Genomic DNA, 25,013 nt, shown 5'->3' with positions numbered 1-25,013 from the left:
ACCTCCCAATATGCATCAGAAAAGAGGCTGTAGATTCTTAATAATTTTGCAGTAGATCCTTCCTGTAGAGGAATTAAGGCTGGTATAGGAATCACCAGTCTTAATTAACCCCCCTTCCCCCATGCGATATTAACAGGAGTATCAACTTTGGATACAAACAGTGTCCTTATTAAAGGGGTTTTCCCATCTCCCTGTTTCAGGAACTTTGCCTGTTGTCTCTTCTTCTCACTTCCTGTATTTATCATAAAACAGTCAAAGCTACCTTCCCTCAGCTTGTTGAATAGGACACTATGAAGTTTCACAATATAGACTCTGTCTTTACAATGAGAGATTTATTCTGATTACTAGAAATCTCATTGATATGAAGATCAAGTAATATGCACAGTAAATATATTTTACATTGCACAGGTTTGTATAGAACACTACCATGCTTCTATAGAGAATGGACTCTGTGTTATCTTTGTGTTTTACATAGAGAGCACACAGACTCTGCCTGAACCTTTATCAACAAACTGCAGTTAGCTGAACTGATTGTCCTGCCAGCAGAGCTGTACATAACAGCGGGAGAACTCAGCAACCTTCTGCCCCCCCCCCCCCCCCCCCATCAGAGTGCTGTGACTGACATCATTTGTCTTATTTTATCAGATTTGTCTGGCTCTATAGAAACAATGTGTAAACAGTGGGGGAATAATTTCACATCGCAGGCAAACAAAGCAGCATTGCTAAAGCAATGTGTTAAGCAAAGTTCTTCAATTTACGTATGTTAGCAGTATAGGTGGGATCCTTGATATGGGAATTTCAAGGGCTGAGGAGAGAGAATTGCAACAGTTGAGATTGCAACAGTTTGTGGCATTTTCCATCAAATGTATTATACATGTATTCTTTTCTAACATTGGGAATATGATGCCACATGGAAGATCTTCAGGTTTATAATATGGACCCCCTAGGTGTGCTAAGTGGCAATAAGGTCAATGGATTTTAGGCCACTTCAAAGCTTATTTTTCATTTTACGATATTTTCAATTTGACTGTAACCAAAATCCATCCATGATATTTCAAAGCGAGTGTGGTGGTGGCAAGAGTGTTAGCCTCGTGTATAACAGATGGACAGTAAATGACTTGCATTACCAACTGAAATCCCTTATTACAGCACAGGTGGATGTCCCATAATTAGCTCATGTGGAAGCCAGGGCAAAATATTGGTTTTCTGCTTGTTTGTTCACCTTTGTGATGTCATGTTATCGACTGTAGGTGTATGTTGTAACCATTTATTTGGAAATGCTGGGTTGATTATTAACCCCATCTTCTGCTGTTGATGACAAGGTTAATATGAGCAAAGACTAATGGGTTTATCATATTTGGCGCATTTGTCCGGGTGATTTATCCAGATGTCTTAGGAAGCAAAAAACAATTATGGGTTTGGCAAGATAGTCTTGTTGCTTAGTGTTTGGCATGAGTGATGTTATGGCTTCTTGCCCACAGGTCCTGCCAGAATCAACATATAGGAGCAGTTTCTATAAGCAGTTTGCTTATTCTGAAGTGAGTGACATGTTGAATGTCCTGTTACAGTGTGATCAGAAAATCTTTCATGTTTCAGATTTATCTGAATATGATTTGTACAGGTGCTGTGAGCTTAGCTGCTACAGTTTGTGCTTCATATTCCACTCATTTCCTCCTAGAGTCTGATGAATGTGGATAAATAGCAAATCCATTTCCTATGGGCTGACTGTAAGTGTTAGATTTAACAATACTTCCCCTTGTAGTCCTTCAGGAGCTTAACCTTGTAAAATGTGAACAACCGCACAATTAAGCCACAAGAAGAAAAGAAATCACTCCATACATAGCCAGTCTGAATACATAGTAAAGTGCATTACCAATTGCTGTTTTCTCTCTACAGTGCTTTTAACTGGATATGACACTTACAATGAATGTTCATCTCTTGAGTACCTTTTTATTCCTCTTTTTAAATAGATTCCTAATTCTCTGCTTATTCATTTCTTGATATATCTTTATAATGGTCAGCAATTTATATCTCTGATGGAGAGCTTCACATCTATTGTATAGACATGGGTTAAATGAGTAACTATAGATTCAGTAGACTTCTGACGTGTTGGTAGTCAGTTGTCAGAAGTTTTGATTAATAAGAGTTCCTGGTGCTGGCACACCACCAATTGCAGAGACGCGGGGGCAGAAACACTGCCCGCTGCGATTGGCTATTAGCGACTTTCCATAGTAGCTGAAGATGGGCTTAGTCGATTTCTATGATTTAGATTATTATTTCATCCTGCCTAATTTCATTTGTTCATGTACCCTCTGAGTTGTAAAGTACTAAGGAATATGACAGCGCTACAAAAATAAAAATGATGCTGGTCTTTAACCCTTTAAGGACGTAGGACCCTTTAAGGCACTGAGCACGTTATTGCTCAGTGCCTTTTTTCTTGTTTTCCCTCCCCATCTTTCAAAATGTATAACTTTTTTTAAAAAAAATTTGTCAACCTAGTTATGTGAAGGCTTATTCTTGCATGATGAGTTTTGCTTTCATTTGCAATAAAAACATGTCCCACACCAATACCCGCTGTGCAAAAAGTGAACGATTGTGAGGAAAGGAGGTAGCACTGTAAGTAATTCGCCTTACAGTAAAGAACTATCTGCCTCCCTGTTACAACATATGATGTGCACCAAAGACTCCACAGATTTAAATAAAAACAGGACCAAATCTTTATAAGCCCAATGGAATGCTCCCCCACCCCTCTGAGGCTACTGGCCTAACGCCACACCAACAGAGAAGGGAGGTACTACCGGCCAGGTCACTGTTCAGATTATCCGCGTGTGGGTACCACAACAATAACTATATAATTTGACCCTACGCGTTTCCTCTCTAAGGGAGAGATTCATCAGGGGTCTATTAACCAAGTCCTCACTGTCGGACCACACATTGAAGATACTGTATAGTATCTGATTGTTGAGCGGCGGTCCTGCTAGTGGTCAGTCCATTTACTGCTTGTTCTTACTATACAGTATCTTCAATGTGTACTGATAATACTGGCATCTTCTTTTCATGGAACTGCTTTAACTTGCATTTTTGGATTGCATGGTGAACTGGCTTCAGTGTTAGTGATTTCTGGGAGTCCATTACCAATTTATGCCTGTTTTTAGTGCAGGGCAGCCGGAGGACCTGTAGATAATCAAATATTGTCCATTCAGGTTGTCCCTTGTACACATGGTTTTTGCCAGATTTTTTGACGATGTTATATATTGTAGATTGTTGGATATTCAAAGCATTTACAGTTTTACATTGAGAAACATTTTTCTGAACTGCTTAATTTTCACAATTTTTAGATGCAGTTTTTCATAGACTGATGAACCTCTGACCATCTTTGCGTCTGAGAGACTCTGCCTCCCCAAGATGCTGTTTTTATTCACAGTCCTGTAACTTAGTTGAGCCTGTAGCTGTTTTTCATTAGTACCACATTTCCAGCCTTTTGCTAACCCTTTCCCAACTCTTTTGGGATGCGTCCCTGCCATTCATTTTGGATGAGTTAATTTTTTCAAATGAAATGGAAAAAGTCTCTCTTTACTTTCTGATATGTGTTCTATTGTAAATAGTATTCAATAGCATATATAGCATTCAGAAAGTTAATGCTATGGTTATATAAGATTTCTAAATCATTGCATTCTTGTTTTATTAAAATTTTTCAAAACAATGTTTTTGAAATTGAGGTTGTCTTAATGCCAGACCTTAATGTCACACTATAATATAACAAATTAAAGCCATATGCAAATCTGTTACTATTTGTGTTCTGAACCTGTGTATATAAGTAAATATAATATTTTATCTGTAACTTTCTGTTTTTTTTATAGGGAATCATGTATTGAAAGCGTGGCCTGTGAGCCAAGTGGGGGTTTCTAGTCTGTAGTTTTCAGTGCTTTGCAGCAATATAGTCTGTAAACACATGTTGAACAATGACAAGTTTGCAGTGACCTCCTGGTAGACATGAATGTAGTACCTTTGACTGGACATGCATCTGTACTCTTTCAGTCCACCAAATCAGCTGTGAACAGGATGCAGTCAGCTGTGAATGTCATTCTTTTGCTTGACTGCCTATTTTTTTCCTTGTCATTATCTTTTTGTTTTAGGTAAGCAGAAAACAACCAGAAACCTATTTGTTCACTGTAGTGATTACTGAGAGTCAGGGCTTCAATGAGGGAGTTAATTAGTTCATAGGCAGTGTAGATATCTATGGGATGAGCGCGGCTTCTGAAATCGATCTGCGGTAACGTCTTACACTTTAGAGACTATATCCAAAAAATAAGCCTGAGCGGAGTGGGACCTAGCTTTTTTGCCTTATAAATAGAACAGAAAGGGAAACGTGGAACTATAAAATGATTCATGTGAACTAAACAGACCCACGTGCAAAGCAAATGGAAGACCACTGGCTGGGTTAAGTAGAGTATAATTTGTCATCTCAAATCCAGTCCTGCCATGTGCCTTGTAAAGACAAGCTTGTGTACACGCACTATTTACCCCTCCCTAGAGATCCGTGTTGTCTATTTCAGTTTCAGTGAGAAGAACTTCAAATATATCTTCTATATAGTTATGATGTATTGAAGGTACTAGTTACTGTACATTTATATGTTTCACTTATAATGTAAAGAAGCTGAAACTCCTCTTGTTTTAACAAAGTAAGATTCTTTGACTCCTACCTACTTAGTAAATGGATTTTAAAAATTGTCTATTTCTAGAACTAGGGGACCCCCAGCTATAAGTTTTGATTTTTGGTAATAATTGTATTTATTAACATTTCTTGTGCCTTTAGAACATGAAGATTGGACAACAATTAAAGGAAAATTCATGGCGATTAATGCGGCCAGCATGAGTTGTGCCTGCCCGCGCAGCCCCAGAGGATTGTCACCAGCAGCTCACCTGGCAGATGGAACAGCTGATCTTATTTTAGTTCGTAAATGCTCCAGATTAGATTTTCTTCGGCACCTTATCAGACACACAACCAGCAATAGCGATCAGGTATTGGTTCATCAGAAAAAGGAACACTGTAGAAGCAGATGGTTCTTAAAGTGTTCTCATCATGCAGCATAGAAAAAGTCATTTAAAGGGCTCCGTCTGCTCCACAGTCTTGTCTGTCTTAATACACGCATTAACTACTCCAGATCTATTGTTCCTTTGCCTCTGTACTATACTGTTCTCATGTTATTCCCACTAGTAATTTATGAATACATTGACCATTCGGTAATGTGTGCTCACTCTTAAGTTGTCCCATCGGGGATACACCACTTAGAGGAGGATAGAAACATCCAGCTGGAATAACAAACAACATAACACAGATCTATAGAAAAGACGCTTCAATTTTAATTTCATTGGCAAAAGTTACTTCCTGAATCAGACATCTAAAGCAGTACAGGTCTTCTTTATATTTGGCCTACTAACAGAGTAGCTTTTGAACTACTGTATTTTCGATAATGGTAATTGGGGACTTGCTTTTTGCAAAAATGTCATCATGCCGTAATTGTCCCATAGATATGAGTTCTGAAACTGTGAGATGGGGGAGAGTGGCTTTGTTCTTTAGTGATGCTATGGGACACTTATGACATACCCTGTAGATATACCATAAATGTCACAAATGGGAACACCCCTTTAATGTGTTAATTACATTGTGTCAAGAAATTTGATTTTCCATGGTCTATTTTATAGTTATTACAATGCAGCAAGTTATCAATCAGTAGCAAGTTGATGCTTACTACTTCTGTACAGTGTATGAAAGTACAGATCATTGTACAAAGTGCATATATTTGTGTATGGACACTGGCGTGTATGGCTAGATGGGACATAATTTCTGCAGGCTGCCTAGTTGCATGTTACTACACAGCCCTCTTAGCAGTTATTTCTTTTACATCACATGTAAAAGATGCACACAAAATAATTTTGAAGAGGACTAATTATTACATAACCCTATAAATGTGCATGCCTATAGTGAGTGAAGTGAGCCAAAAGCCATGGTCCTAGTAATTGTTTGGTTCTCTATTTCATTTTATAGCTTGATTTTCCATTTGTCGATGTTCATCGGATCAAGAGTTTTCAGTTTACTCCAAAGCATTTTGAAGAGGAAGATGCAGAAAGCACTGATTTGGGGAACATTGGCAAAAAGAACTTTGCTCAGATTTGCACGGACCACCCCTCATGTGGGTGCAACCAACTGAACAGTGTGTGGAATTGCGATGGGGAAACTTTGGAGCAAACTGCCATTGAAATCAGGTACAATTTAGAGAATCTTTCCCATGGAACTTATGCAACTATTGTCCCCTGCAGTGATTTTCAAGCTGCAGTACGCCTACCCCTAGGGATACCCTCTTCCATCCAAGGATGAATGCATGTGCACGGACATCATTGAGCGTGGCAACCATTATATGATATGTGGGAAGATTGTAGGGGCCATTATATTATCTATGGGGGTAGTATGGGGTCATTATACTATATATGGGGCCATTTGTATTTAGGGGCACTGTGTGAGCTATTATATGGGGGGCATTGTGGGTGTCATTATAATACATGGGGGCACAGTAGTTGCCACTATGTTACATGTGGAGGCACTCTTGGGGACATTCTATGAAGTCTGAGGGATGTTATACCACATTTGGGGGCACTGACAGGCCATTGTCCTACATGTGGAAGCACTGTGGGTCCATTAAACTATATGTGAGGGGACCATTACATAACTGTTAATGTAGGCTCCAGATGAAATCTTATTTTGTTAGCTTTTATAAGTGGTCACTACTTTAGGGGTAGTCAAGATGATTTCTCACTGGGTGGTACTTTGCTTTGCCCTACAATACACTGTGACAGTGTTTACATGCCAAGCTGTTGAATGGATTCTGTGTTTTCTATAAAAACATTGCATGTTTCCTCATCCCAGATAACATTTGTCACCTTTCTTGTGTATTGCTGGGAGTCCATCACTGTATTCATCACATTGTTGTATGTCCAATGATTCCATGTTGGAAGAACATATGTAGTATTTTCTCCATTATAACTGGTTTTATTTTGTTATTTCTTCCAGGGTTCACTGTCAGTTGGTTAAATTATTTGCACGCGGTATTGAGGAATCCCAAAAAGAAGAAGATAAAAACCCAAGTAGGGTTTAGCTGAATATTTGGTGAATTTGCCGGCTCTTATGTAGTGTGTTTGTTATTTATTTTACATTGAGATGAGATGTAATCCACTTTGAGCATAATTTAAAAACAAAACATCTATAATGTATTTTAAGTTTGATAAGTTGAAGTAATTTATAGTGATTTATGAACTAATTCTCATGTTGTGGCATAGTTACAGCATTCAATGTGTAGCCTTAATATTTGCTTATAGTAAGCTTTGAAGTGTTTCCTAAATTGATGCTATTCATCTAGATTTTGGCAGATTACATATGTTTATGTACTCAACCAAAACATGAGCACAGGCAGTTTTAGGACTGCTAGAGAGAGGACCTGTATCTGTTAACAGTAGACTATAAATTGCTATGATCTAAATTGAATGTGTTACGATTCAGTTTTTTTTTTCCATTTGATTGTGATCAAGAGTTTGCATCACTGTCAAGATATTCATTGTCCATTATCCCCCTTTAGGTGTAGATCAGGCAAATATGATTTTTTCTGTTTTGACAGAGAGTTGCAGCAAGGATTAGTTGCATGTGTTTTCCCAGCAGTTGTTTTTCTACACTAAGGATGTAGAACTCTTATAGGCTGCTGAGGCTGTCCACATAAATGTGATAAAAGCATAGACAATGACACTTGCTTTTGTTATGTTCCATACAAAGCCCTTCATGTTTAATAGAGCGGTTTGTCTATAGTATTTTTTTCTATTTTCTTTGAAGTGTCAACAAATAGTTGTGTACCAGTACACACTCACCAGCAAACTGAAGTGCTTTCATTAACTACTTTCACCTAAAATAACTTTAGTGGGGTTTCAATACATGTTTACCAGTGCTATTGAGTGAAGTGGTCTGGATTCATAGTCTGATCACTAATGTCTGTTAGTGATTTTTTTTTCTTCAGCAGACTTATCAAAAGCATGGAAGATAAAAGCAATAAATCTTGTGCAGGAGGAAAAAAAAATCATTCATCTCAAAAATCATGACCTGTTACCTGGAGAATTTAGAAGTGTGCTTTCAATGGAGACATTTGGCACTAAGCAGATTGCAGTATTTGTCCATGGAAACATTTCTTTTAATATTATAGTAGTGAGTATGCAAGCTCCATCGTTGTGTTTTGTAACCTTTAGAAACAATCACATGCTTTAGCCTTGGGAGCAGCACATGCAAGTCAAGTAGTGTACTTAAATTTACCTTGATCAAGACTTCCACCAGGAGAACACAATAAATGTAAATGTCATATTACTGTGTATCCATGGCTATTTTGAGGACTACAATTTAAAACCAGTTATCACTCATCTCCTACCAGCAACATAGAGGATTTTAGTTTTGTCGTTAGAGGCCAACCATTGACACCCATAGTGATCCTGAGTAGCCCATGTAAATGGAGCTGTTGTGTGTACGTGACAACCACACCATTCAATTCTATGGCCCTATAGAAGTGAATGGGGCAGTGGTCACACATGCACACCATTGCTCCATTCACATGGGCACAGTGGCCCCTGTACTTGTAATAGCTGTGTGTCCCAGTGTTAATAGCAACACTAACCCTTTTCACTTCTTTGGGAAGAAAGTTCTCCTGCAGACTGTAAGGGACATTAGAAAGGAAATGTTCATCCTACTTGCAGGAATATTTTATAAACTATGCATTGTTCTTTGATGGTTTGGAAAATAAAATTCCATGAAAGAAATGTAACTTTCTCTCATCTTGTATTTTTTGCAAGGAGTTCCAGCAAACCCAGTCACCATTTACAATGAGGAAGTTTAGAATTTCCTCACATACACTCTTGAATTCAGTCAATTCTTTATGATAATGTTCCAAAATAAAGGCCATATTTGAGTTTGGTCCTGGAGACCCAACATATGTTTTGTTTTGTGTTTTTTACACTATGTTGATCATGGTGTTTAGTCAGCAGTGACTGCCCTAAAATAAAGAATACATTTGAGAGGTACTGTTTTAGAGAGGAAAGTTGCATAGTATGTTGAGTTTTGATGTGAGTTGCGCAGTATGAGTTACAGCAAATAGCAATGTATTGCTGATACCACTCATTTAGCTAGCACAGATCTCTTGCCCTCCCCCAGTATCAATATATTTCAGATGTTTAGCTATTATCCGTGATTGATGACCTTGAAACATGGAATATAAACGTTCGCTAAGACTTGTCTTCTTACTTGTTATTGTTTTCAGTATCTCCAAAGTACCTACATATGCTGTAATGTAAGAACGTATTTGGTGATGTGTAAATGCATGTTCATGTCATTTCAATTTTACTGTGCAACTCAGCAATGCAAACAAATAAACATTCCTGCTATTTTTCAATCATGAAATAAATATTTTAGTATGCAAAAATTTAATTGGTCTCATACTTTGTTTCATTATTCAGCACAAATGTACGTCTTGAAGTTTTGTTCTCTTGCTGAAACGTTGATACCCTCTTCCATGTGATTTGACAACCATCCTCCATTGACTTTTACTGAGACTGTAGTGAAACTGAAAGAAAGTGTATATTATTCACGAAACGTAATTATCCTCTCTCCACACGAATAAAGCATAAAATACTGATTGTGGGAATCTGACCTCTAAGTTCCCCAGCAATCCTGAGAAAAGAGGGGTTTTACCCCTGTTAAGTAGAGACACCCCTGGCTCCCATTCACTTCAGTTGGAGTGACAGAGAGAGCAGAGTGCTGAACTTCAGCAATCTCTGGCATGCCTATTACAGTTAATGGGAGCAGGGGAACATCTCCCATCCCCCAAAAGGCCTCTTTTGCAGCGATTGGTAAAATGATCCTTGTCTCAGACCCCCACTGCTTAACAATTTATTTTCTATCCTGTGAATAAAGTGTGATGAAAGAAGCCCCACTTGTCTATGTGTCATTACTAAATTATATTTTTCATGTATATATGTTGTTAGGGAATATAGTGTATATGCATGTGTCATCAGTATATTACATTGGTATGTGTTATAATTAGTATCTGAACTGGATCAGGGGTAACACTGTTTATTCCTGCAATCACAAGACCAGATATCCTTCTATTGCCAGCTTTATTGCCTTACAACTAGTCCCTATCAAGTGTCAGTCATAAGAGGCAGGGGGTTGGGTCCGGACAGTGACCTCAAACCTTTGTGGAACCCAGCTCTAGCTGATGGAGATGGAACATTTCTCAGCTTTGTGGAAAGTGAGATGGAGGGGGGTGCACTCTGACAGTTCGTGCGTCTTCACAAGCCAGAAGATTCACATTACAAAACCTGAGAGTGCCTTGGAACTTTGTCACACCTTGGAAGCCAGGAAACCACCTGGGTATGCCCATCCCATCTGAGAGATTTTCTTTCTTCTTTTATTTTAAAAACTTGCTAGCCTTGCCATGTTTTATTTTTATTTTTCATATATAGCACTGAACCCCTTGGATATTGAATTGTTAAATTTAGTGATACTTTGTGTTTGCTCTGTGAACCCATTACCTTTTTAAAGTGTGGTTACATGTGATTTCTAGATAGATGCATGCATATGTGATATGCCACTGAGCCTAGTAAATTGGTAGTGGTGATGGCATGTATTTGAGCTGTGTGGACAGTGCTGCAATGTACTCTCATATAGCAGAGCGAAGTGAATTATATCTCACATGCACACCCACGTCACGTGCTAGTACATTCCATACGTGACATAGAGGGATAAATATTATATATTGCATACTGTGGTCAGAGGATAGTTCATAATAGAGTAATGAGAGAAATTAGATCTTTTAAAGCTATTCCGGATTCCTGAAAGGCAAAACAATCAGCTTTGTCATAACTTATACAGAGATTTACACTGGTAGATTTTGATTCTGCAAACATTATTATAGCATTAAGTCATTTGTTGCTGAGCTTGCCTGGAACCTGAAAGATGCCTAAGTTTATTATCTATTTAAAATAAATATATATAAAACAATCATGCAGTTCTGGCTTTGTCCACTAGGCAAAGTAATATGCTGAGACTTTGCTTTCTGTAGATTTTTTTATTTATTTATTTTTTTGCAGCTCACTGAAACTGATGCTCACAGTATATGAAGATTTGACACAGAATCCATTAGTCACAATAGTGGATTTCATAGCTTATCTACCCCCCCTCTGTATAATGACTGCTGCCCAGGTCCGCGAGCATGCCCAGAAAGCTCTCCCGTAAAAACATCACCAAAAAATCTTTAAACAAAAAAAAAGAAAAAAAAAGTTTAACATAAAGACTTGATTTTAAACAATAGCTAATTTCCTGGTGTGTAATCAGGAAATTACTTATTGTTTAAAATCACGTCGTTATGTTAAACATTCCCTTTAGGGAAGTACCAGACCAAGAAAAAGATGCGTACGTGTGAGACTTTGAACCCTAAATTAATTAATTAATTAATTAAAAATAGAAAAAAAAAATATTTCTTTATTGGCACAAGTACATTAAAAACTGGCCTGCCTGGGAATATAATACAAAATGAGAGCTCTCTGCCAAAGATAAAGCATTCAGAGGTCTCTCCTTTGACTGATCTCCCTTGGGGGTCCAAGGCTAGGTGGTAATAGCCCTGTTATATTATTATAACTCCATATCCTGATAGCAGTTCATACCTTATCCTTTATTTTATTTTAGCTGTTTTTACTCTATACTGCTATTTATGTGAATTTTCACAGTATTCAATTGTATTCTTTTGCTTTTTATGTGCTATGTCTATTGTTTAGGGACAGACTTTGGGCCACATTGCAGGTGTTTTTTGTATGGTATGTACCATTCCTTTGGTATTATTTCACATGCTAATACGTTATTTTTATGCAATCCTGAATACTCTATCTTTGGCTTGCAGTACTACAGTATTGATACCATCAGCGATTAGAGACCAAAAGTGAGGAAAAACCGGTAACGCTTGAGCACTGCTATAGTCAGAAATGATGCATACTCAGTGATATGATTTGAAAGTTTATTCCGCATGACTATACATTGATAGAGCAATGCATTTCAACACCGTTCCAGCGTCTTTGTCAAGCCAACTATAGTATTAATAAGATAACAAAAATATGTCAATTAAAACAAGCCAAACATGGGGATATGCCCTGAGAATGAAATCCAAGAAAGGACTGATCAATGTTCAGTGTATGAATTTGCGTAGCTCAGATACAATAAAATTAGACAAAATTAAACGAATAAGCTTTAATGAAGAATCCTGGTTCTAGGTTTTATGGAGTCAAACATAAAGGCACATGTTTTTCCCCTACCTCAGTGTGACTTATGTCTTCAGCTAACACTTCTGACATGAAACAATTCAGAGGGAAATCTAAAAAGAATAATTCATACCCTGCCTTGGAATGAAATTCCAAATTTTGATCCCCAAGTTATGGAGTTGTCATTTAGGCCCAATATATTGTGTAGAGTTAGACTATAATATTTGAGGTATTATGATTTAGTAGTTCTGTATTCTGCTATTTGTCCAGACTGAGTTATATCTTCCAATACATACAAGAAAGCCTTTGTGTGAATCTGTCAGTGTATATAGTTTAATCTATACATTTCACTCCAAAAGAGAAACTGCCTGAACTACTCTTCTGGATGAACATGTGTACAGTGAAGATATAGATTTTCTTCCTGAATAAAATGGACCCATCTGCAGATTTGCTTCTGTCATAGGTTTCTCAATACCTAAATTGTTAGCATCATTATTTCCAAAAAGTTATTTTTGCATTTCAATAGCCAGCAGACACTGGATAAAAAAAAAAAGATATACAAAAGTTCAGTTTTCAACTTGATAGCATTTGACTACAGCACAGCCTGACCTTTGTGTAGTGCTTCCCTCCAATGTAAAGGCTAGATGTTTCATACAAGCTCAATATATATCATTTTATATCAATGTGAACATTTTTTTTGTTATATAAAGACCCATAACAGAATTTTTTTTATAATTGTCTGGAATTTCTTGGTATATTGCACACACACACACACACACACACACACACACACATATATATGTATTTTTTTTAATGCCCTTTGGTCTGCTTAATGGTACATTAAATCTTATCCCACAAAGTTTTTTTTTTTTTTTTTTTATAGAATTTCTGCTTTGACAACAAATACTAGAATTGTAAGAGCTCTGAGCTTTCAGCTCTCTGTAGAATGGAATGAACATTGCTCTAGAGCCCTGTCTCTCTTCACTAAGTGTACAGTAATAAATTGCATGTGGGTCCTGGAGAGGGTTTTATCACTGAATACTCCTGAACACATTGCACTTTTCAGACCTCTGGTTTCTTTTGTAGGAACCCACATTCATTTGGTTTACTGCATTATACAAACTAAATGTTTTTGATATGTTTGCTTCTATTTATCTTTGGCTTATATGTTACTTGGCCTGCTGTAATTTTTTTTCCTATGGATCAATTGCTGGGTTTTTATTTCCTTTTTAAATTATATTTTTTGTAATATTACCCCTTGCATCAGTCTTCGATCATCAAGAAAAAATATCTTAACAACTTTATTGTCAAATGTGCAAAAAATGGCATTTCAGTAATAACATATTTGCAAAATTTCACCAAGTCCATTTATTTGTATTATGCGCTTCCTACTAATATTATAAATGTGAAAGTTTGTATGTTTGTGTTTGTTCCTCAATCACGCAAAAACGGCTGAACGGATTTGAATTTATTTGTTTATTATGCTTACTTGTATAGCGCCATCATATTCCACAGCGCTTTACAGACATTGACAGTCACTGTCCCATATAGGGCTCACAATCTACAGTCCCTATCAGTATGTCTTTGGGTGTGGGAGAAAACCGGAGTACCTGGAGTAAACCCACGCAAACACGGGGAGAACATACAAACTCTTTGCAGATGTGATCCTTGGCAGGATTCGAACCCAGAACTCCAGCACTGCAAGGCTACAGTGCTAACCACGGAGCCAACGTGCTGCCCCATTTGAATGAAATTCGGCACACAGATAGATTGTAACCTCGATTAAAATATAAACTACTTTTTATCCCGGTAAATGACATGGCTTCATGACAGTTATGTATTTAGGTTCACATACTATATTAAACAGCTCTTAGCTGCAGCCTTTTCTCAGCCAGGGCTGTTATCTCTCTGTGTAAACACACGCTAAGTGTGTAGACAACTTTGCATATTATCTGATCTGCTCCAGTGCTGACAAACATGGGCAAACACCTTTAATCCAAATTGGCAGTTTGTCAATTTTTAATATGTCTGGAAAAAGAGAATCTAATTTGTCGCAAACAACGACAGCTATGAAGGTACAAATATCAAATGCAATATTTTTCCAGCTCACCCTTTCATCCAGCCAAATGCACGGAAACGCAGGTGGACTTCAACCAACAGAAATACGATTTTTCAAAGGAGATGAATCCAGCATAAAAATAGGTTGGATGAATAAAATTTAACTTTTATTTAGTCTTCATAAAAAGCAGTAATGTGCATACAGCAAGATCCATATTGCATGGCAAATAATATGCCATGCAATATGGATCTTGCTGTATGCACATTACTGCTTTTTATGAAGACTAAATAAAAGTTAAATTTTATTCATCCAACCTATTTTTATGCTGGATTCATCTCCTTTGAAAAAGCTATGAAGATAGCCAGAAGTCACACAGTTCTTCTCAAGCGCAGCTGAGGGGGATCATCGACGTCAACAACACACTCATTTATATGATGTCCCAGCGGGGTGCTCAGATACTGAAACAATCCCAGGCACAGTGCAAGAACCAAATTCAGTGGCAGGCCAGCTTGAGAGCTGCCGGAGCAGGCGGATCATCAACTCCAACAACATGCTCATTATATGGCGTCCCAGTGAGCTGCTGAGATGCCTGAAAAATCACGGGCACAGTACCCGGAGCAGGCGGATCATCAACACCAACAACATGCTCATTATATGATGTCCCGGCGAGTGGCTGAGATGCCGGAACAATCACAGGCACGGTGTGAGGAACAAGTTCAGCAGCAGCACAGCTTAACAGCTGCTGAAATGCCGGAGCAGGCAAACCATCGACGACAGCAATTTGCTAAATATAGGCGGATAATTGATGCCAACAACCTGCAGACGAAGTGAATTTATTTAGGATTTAAACTATTTGATAAATTAAGGAACAGATTGTTGTGGACCCTTAAGATTATGGGCACCTTTGTGCTTCACTTTTTTTTATTGTTCTATTTACTTTCTGAATATAACGTGAAGAACTTTGACCACTATAACATTTTTTTTTTTTTTTTTTTTGGGGGGGGATACTTAAATCTTTTTTTATGGTGACTGATATGGCCGTATTTTATACCAAAGAAAAACAAATGCCTGAAAAGGAGTGCTGACCTATATAATATTTATATATAGCAAAAATGATATATTTTAATATCACAAAGACAATGTTAAAAACATTTTTTTTTAAATGTGGAAATACTTCATTGACCTTTAATAAACGTATAGTCCAAATGCTGTTGATCGTAGAAGGATATAAATAATACAATGCTGGAACATGCTGATCATCACGTCAACAACATTCTCATTATATGGCTTCCCAACAAGCTGCTGAGATACCTAAACAATCACGGGCACAGCATGAGGAATGAGTTCAGTAGCAGGCCAGCTTGAAGCTGCTGAAACACTGGAGCATGCAGATCATCAATGCCAACAACACGCTCATTATATGGCATCCCAGCGAGCTGCTGAGATGTCGAAACAATCACAGGCACGGCGTGAGGTACAAGTTCAGCAGCAGGACAGCTTGAGAGCTGTTGAAACGGGCAAACCATCGACGGCAGTAATTTGCTGAATATAGGCGGATCATTGACGCAAATAACTTGCAGACAAAGTCGGGGCAGAGGCTAGTGTAAAATAAAGGGAAGGAAAATTCTCAATTATTTGCATATGTTTTTTGTGCAATATATATAATTTTTATTTTTTTCAAATAGTTTTCCCTTTCCATGATGTTCCCTTTTCTGTAATGTTAAAATGTCTCCATGTAGTTTATAGTAGACTTTTGGGGGACATTTTAACTTTTTTTTTTTCTGATTTTCCCTGTAACCATTGTATTGGTCCCAGTTACAGGAGAAACACAGCCTCCTAGTATAGACTGTAAAGTTGATCTAGGACCCAGCAGCTAAAGAAGTTACCAGGCATCCCAGAATCTATGTAATCCTTCACATAGCTGACCTTACTGCTACTTCTGATGTATATCTAATAGCCTATAGCACTAGCGTTGCAATCTTTTTAAGCACCTCCCACTTTTCTCAGTATTGGAGATAGTAGCAAGGAGGGTGAGAAGCTTGTACACAGCAAATCAGAGTATGAAAAGTGGTAAAAGCATCCAAATAAAAAACTTTAAAAAAAAAAAAAAAATCCAAAAATTGAGGGATAGCATTTTAAAAAGAGTTTACTGTTCAGCGTGTTAATGAAAAGGAAAGTACAAGAACCATGACATTTTTTTTTTTTTTGTAGACACTGCTGTATGAGTGCACAGCTATTTTTCCTTGCTGAACAGTTTTTATTGGTACCTTTTTAGGACACAGGTGAGCCAGGAGGAGAATCAGGGGCGGATCTAAGGCCGGGCAACCGCCCGGGGCCCTGCGCCCAGCGGACCTAACACAAAGTTCCCGGTCGGCGGAAGGTATGTCCCGATTTCAGCGCATTAGCGTCCTACGGACGTCGATGAGCTGAATACATATGCGTTTAAAGCAGGAGCTGTCACAACTCAGCTCCTGCTTTAACGCTGTGCTCCGGCATTTGTAGGCGCGATGTAGTGACGTCACATCGCGCCTACAATATGTGTATGAGTGAGAGAGTGGAGAGAGCGGCGGGGGAGCGATGGAAGGTGTGTTTTTTTGTGTTAAACATTAAGGTGGGATATAATGTAGGGGGCCCATGAAACTGGGGGCAGATGGGGGGAGAACGGCATGACACTGGGGCAGATGAAGGTGGGGGGGAGAACGGCATGACACTGGGGCAGATGAAGGTGGGGGGGAGAACAGCATGACACTGGGGCAGATGAAGGGGAGGAAATGGCATGAAACTGGGCAGAAACGGGGACATGAAACTGGGGACAGAGATGGAGGGGGGGACATGAAACTAGGGGCAGATGAAGGGTGTATATGAAACTGGGGGAGAGATGGAGGGGGGACATATAATTTATGGGTGACTGTAGGAGGATTATACTGTATGGGAGCGCATGAAAAATGAATGAGAATGGGTCAACATAAAAGTGGGCAGAGTGCCGCACATTTTGTCCCTCTTTCTAATCTTCAAAAGTTGGGAGGTATGGTTTAGAAAGGTGTCTGGCTGTTAGCGCCAGTGAGCGTTTTGTGCTCTCCGCCGCGAAACCGTTTTTCTTAAACCGACACAGAGTCGGACATGCAGTACTCTGTGTCCGGTTTAAAAAAAACGGTTTCACGGCGGAGAGCATAAAACGCTCACCGGTGCTCACGGCCGGACCAGATCTGACAGCTTTCCGTCTTCTGCATGTAGAAGACGGAAACTCAGAACGGACTCTGGGCGCTAGTGTGAACCCAGCGTCACTAGTTAACAAAACGCCTCAAAAACACATTTTTAGGGCTCATTTTCTTCAAAAAATCCTGGGGGGGGACACCCCAAGACCCCCAGTTCCCCTGGGGAGTATTCCATACCTCCCAGACCCCCCGGTAAGTAAAGCCCTGCCAAAGACAATTGCCCAGGGCACCGCAAAGTCTGGATCCGGCACTGAGGAGAATAGAAGATGCTCACACTGCTGCACCCTGCATCTGTGCTTGGTAGGCAGACGTCGGCTATAGAATTCAATGGTATAGACAGCGATACTGTGATGAAGGGGGCCTGGACAGTAATCAGCTGTGTAGGGGAGCACTATTACCTAGCCAGAGCACAAGAGGGATACTGTTAACTTTGACAAGGCTAAAAAGGACCCCTGTGCTGCATCAATGGATCACTTTAGGGTAATTCACGTGACAAATTTTTTTCTACAGGACCTGCTATATAAATTGGGATAAAAGCAAATTTCTGCCAGCCAATAAAATGAATGGAAGGTGTATTTTTTGCTGTGGATTCTGCCACAAAAATACTACGTGAACTTTCCCTTAAGAGACCCAGTGATGTAGCAAAGAGTACAGGTATGGCAACCATGAAGTTGTGGGGGGCAGGAACCCAAGCTGGGTTTTTTTTTTTTTTAATTCAACAAGTTTTTTATTAAGAAATTTTCATAAATGTACAACAAACAATTTATAAGTAGTAAATAAGTATAATAAAGCAAATGAACAATACAGTCAGAGAAAGGGAAAGTTTTGTAACAGCTAAAACAGCAAGAACGACATTACAGGTGGCAAATACAAGTCCACAAGATGTGGGATGAAAAATAATTTTTTCGTAGGACTAATGAGAAACATCGTAGCTTGCAGTAGTTATAATTAATGAAACAAAAAGAGAGATCATCTCACTGTTGAGATCCACGTGATCACAAGTTTCGCAAATACACCAGTTGAGTAATGATATGGGGGGGGATTAGTAGGGAGCAATAAGTAGAGTAAATAACATGTATTTGAAGGGAGGAATGGAAGGGGGGGAGGAAAAAGAGGGAGTGAAGTATGAAGTGACAATCAGAGTAAGTGTGGAAAAAGAACAGAAATTCAAATCAGGAAAGGACAGAGAGAGAGTAAGCAATAGAAAAATAAATAGGAAATTGAAGGAAATAGGTTCCTACACACCTTCCACTATGTGGGTGTCGGACCAGCTTTGCGGGTTAGCCAAGGAGACCAAATTTATAAGAATATGTCATGTGACCTCGTGGACCAGTTTAGGAGTTCTTCAAACCGAGCAATAACGTTCACTTTATTCACCCAGCTCGAGAAGGATGGAGGGGTTGTTTGAAGCCAGTATAGGGGGACAAGTACTTTTTCTGCCGCCAAGAGATGAGAGAGAAGTACATGTTTGGTCGGTTTGTAGTCTGGAGATGGGGCCGCTAGGAAGATCATTGCAGGATTTAGCAAAAATTGCAGGTATCCAAGGGATCTGATCTCATCCTGGATTGCCATCCAGTAAGTATGGATGAGAGGGCATTCCCACCATACATGTAGGTAGGTGCCTTCTGATTGGGAGCATCTCCAACAGTTGTTCGTGGTGCCGATTCCTTTGCTGTAGAGCCAGGAGGGGGTGCAATACCACCTGGAGAGTAGTTTGTAATGGGATTCCTGTAGCCGTATACACCTAGAAGGGCCATGTGAGAACTGCATGATAGAATCAACGGCAGCGTCAGATAGCGTAATGCCTAGTTCCCTTTCCCATGATGAAAGGAAAGCTGGTTTGTTGTAATGAATGGGATCTATATAACGTAAGAGGCGAGACGTCTTCCTGAGCAGGGTAGTTCTTGAGAACATCTATTTCTCGAACTCAATCAATTGAGTTCTGAGTGCAAATTTCCTTTGGAGCAGGTCAAAGCATGCTCTCAAATGTTGAACATGGAGAAAGGAGATAGATAAATCCGGACATACAGCAAGAATCTCATTAAATGGAAGAAGACCTGTCGTAATCGTGATGTCTTTCAATGTCAAAGCATTGAGCTTTGACCATAGAGTACTCTAGGAAGTCATATTAAGGTTCAGAAGAGTTGGGAGTGCACCCAAAGGCATGAGAGGTGAAGGAGTAGGAGCAAGTTCTTCCCCCAATTCTGCCCAGACCATCATTGGGCCTTGTAGCAGTAAGTTGAACTGGATGGATTTTCTCGTCCTCGAAGCGGGAATCCAGAGACCATTAAGAGGCAGTGAGGATCCAGGGATCATTAAGAAACAAAGAGGCAATTGAGAGCGGAGAGGAGCAACCAATTCCAGCCACCAAGGTAATTGAGACACCTTGTAATATTTGCGAATATCCGGTAGCCCTATGCCTCCAGAGTGTTTTATCTCCGTAATCTTCTCCCAAGCTATTCTCGGGGTCTTGTTTCTCCATATGAACTGAGAGAACATTCTTTTCAACGAAGCAATAAAGGCAGCAGGTAGGAAAATCAGAAGCATCGCAATCTTGTACAAAAGTTTTGGCAAAATGTAGGTTTGTATTAAGTTTTTTCTCCTAAACCACAAGATGGGCAATGTGGTATAAGATGCAAGGGATTTAGAAATATCGCCCAGGAGAGGAGGAAAATTATATTTGTAAAGGTTTGCAGTACAAGAGGTAAGATATATACCTAGATATTTCAGTCTATTACCAGAGCCTTAAGCTTCTCCACGCTACAGGCTGTAAGTGATACATTTAAGACCTCAGACTTTGACAAGTTGGCTTTGTAGCGGGAGATTTTCCCAAACTCAGAGAGGATATCAACTAGTGCTGGAAGACCTTCTTCAGGGTTCGATACAACAAAAAGAATGTCATTGGCATATGCAGTAGAGTGCAGAGTTTGATCACCCAATGTCATGCCTCTGACTCTACCATCCAGTCGAACTCTTTGAAGCAGCGTTTCCATTACCAACAGAAAGAGTGTTGGGGACAGAGGGCATCCTTATTGGGTACCATTAGTAATCACAAAGCTGGGAGACAAAGTCCTGTTTATCCTGAGCTTTGCTGAGGGAGAAAATGGCGTCAATGAAAGGAGAAGGGAAACCAAATTTCTCTAAGGTAGATCTCATGAACAGCCAGTCCACCCTGTCAAATGCCTTTTCCAAGCCGAATTTTTGCACTAGGGCCCGTGAGTCTTTAGCTATGCTCGGTCTACAGGTTGCTGTGATTGTGATGCCATTTTAATCGATTAAGTATGTATAAAAATAAAGGTTTCACACACCTGTCTAGTCCTGTAATTTTTGTCTCCCATACTACAAAATAACCTTTGGTCAGTGTACTTAAAAGCATTGAAAGCTGTAGTTCTTTGCCATGTCTCTAAACGCCCACTCTCTCAAAATGCCATTAGCTTCACTTGTCCTCTCCAATTACTTCTAATTACAGGTATCAACATATCTATGACTTTCTTCATATTGCCTTTGAGAAAACCAAAAGCCTAAAAGTCATGTTTTCATCCTTAACAGGAATCTGTCACCAGAACAGCCCAGATGGAACAAAAAGCACTGCCACATAACCAGGAGCTCATGGGAGTAAAATACCTTTTTCTGCTTTCCAATCAGTCCCTCCATTGCTGAAATTTTTGCTCTTCCACTTATAAGTTAATGAGTAGAGATGAGCGAACACTAAAATGTTCGAGGTTCGAAATTCGATTCGAACAGCCGCTCAATGTTCGTGTGTTCGAACGGGTTTCGAACCCCATTATAGTCTATGGGGAACAGATACTCGTTAAGGGGGAAACCCAAATCCGTGTCTGGAGGGTCACCAAGTCCACTATGACACCCCAGGAAATGATGCCAACACCTCTGGAATGACACTGGGACAGCAGGGGAAGCATGTCTGGGGGCATCTAACACACCAAAGACCCTCTATTACCCCAACATCACAGCCTAACAACTACACACTTTACACACTCAATACCACCTCTCTGACAGTAGGAAAACACCTTGAAACGTGTATTTGGCACTTGCAGTGAGGAGAGCTTGTCACCAGCAGTGAATTTGGCCCTTGTAGTAAGTTGAGGTTGGCACCAACATTTGTTTTGAAAATCAGGGTGGATTGAGCCTCTAACCAGCAGAGTTTGGGCAAATTCATGGTGGAGGGAGCCTCTAAACACCCCAGTTTGGGCAAATTCATGGTGGAGGGAGCCTCTAAAAACCCCAGTTTGGACCAATTCATGGTGGAGGGAGCCTCTAACCAGCCCAGTTTGGGCAAATTCATGGTGGAGGGAGCCTCTAAAAAACCCAGTTTGGACCAATTCATGGTGGAGGGAGCCTCTAACCAGCCCAGTTTGGGCAAATTCATGGTGGAGGGAGCCTCTAACCAGCCCAGTTTGGACCAATTAATGGTGGAGGGAGCCTCTAACCAGCCCAGTTTGGACCAATTAATGGTGGAGGGAGCCTCTAACCAGCCCAGTTTGAACCAATTCATGGTGGAGGGAGCCTCTAAACAGCCCAGTTTGGGCAAATTCATGGTGGAGGGAGCCTCTAAAAAACCCAGTTTGGACCAATTCATGGTGGAGGGAGCCTCTAACCAGCCCAGTTTGGACCAATTAATGGTGGAGGGAGCCTCTAACCAGCCCAGTTTGGACCAATTCATGGTGGAGGGAGCCTCTAAACAGCCAAGTTTTGGGAAATTCATGGTGGAGGGAGCCTCTAACCAGCCCAGTTTGGACCAATTCATGGTGGAGGGAGCCTCTAAACAGCCAAGTTTTGGGAAATTCATGGTGGAGGGAGCCTCTAACCAGCCCAGTTTGGACCAATTCATGGTGGAGGGAGCCTCTAAAAAACCCAGTTTGGACCAATTCATGGTGGAGGGAGCCTCTAAACAGCCCAGTTTGGGCAAATTCATGGTGGAGGGAGCCTCTAACCAGCCCAGTTTGGACCAATTAATGGTGGAGGGAGCCTCTAAACAGCCCAGTTTGGGCAAATTCATGGTGGAGGGAGCCTCTAACCAGCCCAGTTTGGACCAATTCATGGTGGAGGGAGCCTCTAACCAGCCCAGTTTGGGCAAATTCATGGTGGAGGGAGCCTCTAAAAAACCCAGTTTGGACCAATTCATGGTGGAGGGAGCCTCTAACCAGCCCAGTTTGGGCAAATTCATGGTGGAGGGAGCCTCTAACCAGCCCAGTTTGGACCAATTAATGGTGGAGGGAGCCTCTAACCAGCCCAGTTTGGACCAATTCATGGTGGAGGGAGCCTCTAACCAGCCCAGTTTGGACCAATTAATGGTGGAGGGAGCCTCTAAACAGCCAAGTTTTGGGAAATTCATGGTGGAGGGAGCCTCTAACCAGCCCAGTTTGGACCAATTCATGGTGGAGGGAGCCTCTAAACAGCCCAGTTTGGGCAAATTCATGGTGGAGGGAGCCTCTAAAAAACCCAGTTTGGACCAATTCATGGTGGAGGGAGCCTCTAATTAGCCCAGTTTGGACCAATTAATTGTGGAGGGAGCCTCTAACCAGCCCAGTTTGGACCAATTAATGGTGGAGGGAGCCTCTAAACAGCCCAGTTTGGGCAAATTCATGGTGGAGGGAGCCTCTAACCAGCCCAGTTTGGACCAATTAATGGTGGAGGGAGCCTCTAACCAGCCCAGTTTGGACCAATTAATGGTGGAGGGAGCCTCTAACCACCCCAGTTTGGACCAATTCATGGTGGAGGGAGCCTCTAACCAGCCCAGTTTGGACCAATTCATGGTGGAGGGAGCCTCTAAAAAACCCAGTTTGGACCAATTCATGGTGGAGGGAGCCTCTAAACAGCCCAGTTTGGGCAAATTCATGGTGGAGGGAGCCTCTAAAAAACCCAGTTTGGACCAATTCATGGTGGAGGGAGCCTCTAACCAGCCCAGTTTGGACCAATTAATGGTGGAGGGAGCCTCTAAACAGCCAAGTTTGGACCAATTCATGGTGGAGGGAGCCTCTAAAAACCCCAGTTTGGACCAATTCATGGTGGAGGGAGCCTCTAACCAGCCCAGTTTGGACCAATTAATGGTGGAGGGAGCCTCTAACCAGCCCAGTTTGGACCAATTAATGGTGGAGGGAGCCTCTAACCACCCCAGTTTGGACCAATTCATGGTGGAGGGAGCCTCTAAACAGCCAAGTTTGGACCAATTCATGGTGAAGGGAGCCTCTAAAAACCCGTTTGGACCAATTCATGGTGGAGGGAGCCTCTAACCAGCCCAGTTTGGGCAAATTCATGGTGGAGGGAGCCTCTAAACAGCCCAGTTTGGGCAAATTCATGGTGGAGGGAGCCTCTAACCAGCCCAGTTTGGACCAATTAATGGTGGAGGGAGCCTCTAACCAGCCCAGTTTGGACCAATTAATGGTGGAGGGAGCCTCTAACCACCCCAGTTTGGACCAATTCATGGTGGAGGGAGCCTCTAAACAGCCAAGTTTGGACCAATTCATGGTGAAGGGAGCCTCTAAAAACCCGTTTGGACCAATTCATGGTGGAGGGAGCCTCTAACCAGCCCAGTTTGGGCAAATTCATGGTGGAGGGAGCCTCTAAACAGCCCAGTTTGGGCAAATTCATGGTGGAGGGAGCCTCTAACCAGCCCAGTTTGGACCAATTAATGGTGGAGGGAGCCTCTAACCAGCCCAGTTTGGACCAATTAATGGTGGAGGGAGCCTCTAACCACCCCAGTTTGGACCAATTCATGGTGGAGGGAGCCTCTAAACAGCCAAGTTTGGACCAATTCATGGTGGAGGGAGCCTCTAAAAACCCCAGTTTGGACCAATTCATGGTGGAGGGAGCCTCTAACCAGCCCAGTTTGGACCAATTAATGGTGGAGGGAGCCTCTAAACAGCCAAGTTTTGGGAAATTCATGGTGGAGGGAGCCTCTAACCAGCCCAGTTTGGACCAATTCATGGTGGAGGGAGCCTCTAAACAGCCCAGTTTGGGCAAATTCATGGTGGAGGGAGCCTCTAAAAAACCCAGTTTGGACCAATTCATGGTGGAGGGAGCCTCTAATTAGCCCAGTTTGGACCAATTAATTGTGGAGGGAGCCTCTAACCAGCCCAGTTTGGACCAATTAATGGTGGAGGGAGCCTCTAAACAGCCCAGTTTGGGCAAATTCATGGTGGAGGGAGCCTCTAACCAGCCCAGTTTGGACCAATTAATGGTGGAGGGAGCCTCTAACCAGCCCAGTTTGGACCAATTAATGGTGGAGGGAGCCTCTAACCACCCCAGTTTGGACCAATTCATGGTGGAGGGAGCCTCTAACCAGCCCAGTTTGGACCAATTCATGGTGGAGGGAGCCTCTAACCAGCCCAGTTTGGACCAATTAATGGTGGAGGGAGCCTCTAACCACCCCAGTTTGGACCAAT

The 25,013-nt window shown here is 40.9% G+C and overlaps 1 protein-coding gene across 2 annotated transcripts in view; it reads left to right on the top strand.

The window, feature by feature from the left end:
* CERK (ceramide kinase) overlaps positions 1-9,521 on the top strand; it is a 69,260-nt gene extending 59,739 nt beyond the window's left edge. For both annotated transcript variants that reach the window (XM_075274178.1, XM_075274177.1), the window contains 3 exons: positions 4,817-5,022; positions 6,050-6,267; positions 7,070-9,521. In XM_075274178.1, the coding sequence (XP_075130279.1) occupies positions 4,817-5,022; positions 6,050-6,267; positions 7,070-7,154 (509 nt within the window). In that variant the 3' untranslated portion in view covers positions 7,155-9,521. The remainder of the gene's footprint in view (positions 1-4,816; positions 5,023-6,049; positions 6,268-7,069) is intronic.
* The last annotated feature ends 15,492 nt before the right edge of the window (positions 9,522-25,013 follow it).

The sequence above is a fragment of the Leptodactylus fuscus genome, chromosome 5 (assembly GCF_031893055.1).
Source record: "Leptodactylus fuscus isolate aLepFus1 chromosome 5, aLepFus1.hap2, whole genome shotgun sequence".
Classification (NCBI taxonomy): Eukaryota; Metazoa; Chordata; class Amphibia; order Anura; family Leptodactylidae; genus Leptodactylus; species Leptodactylus fuscus.
The sequence above is the reverse complement of the archived record's forward strand: the minus strand, read 5'-3'. Positions and strand labels throughout refer to the sequence as shown.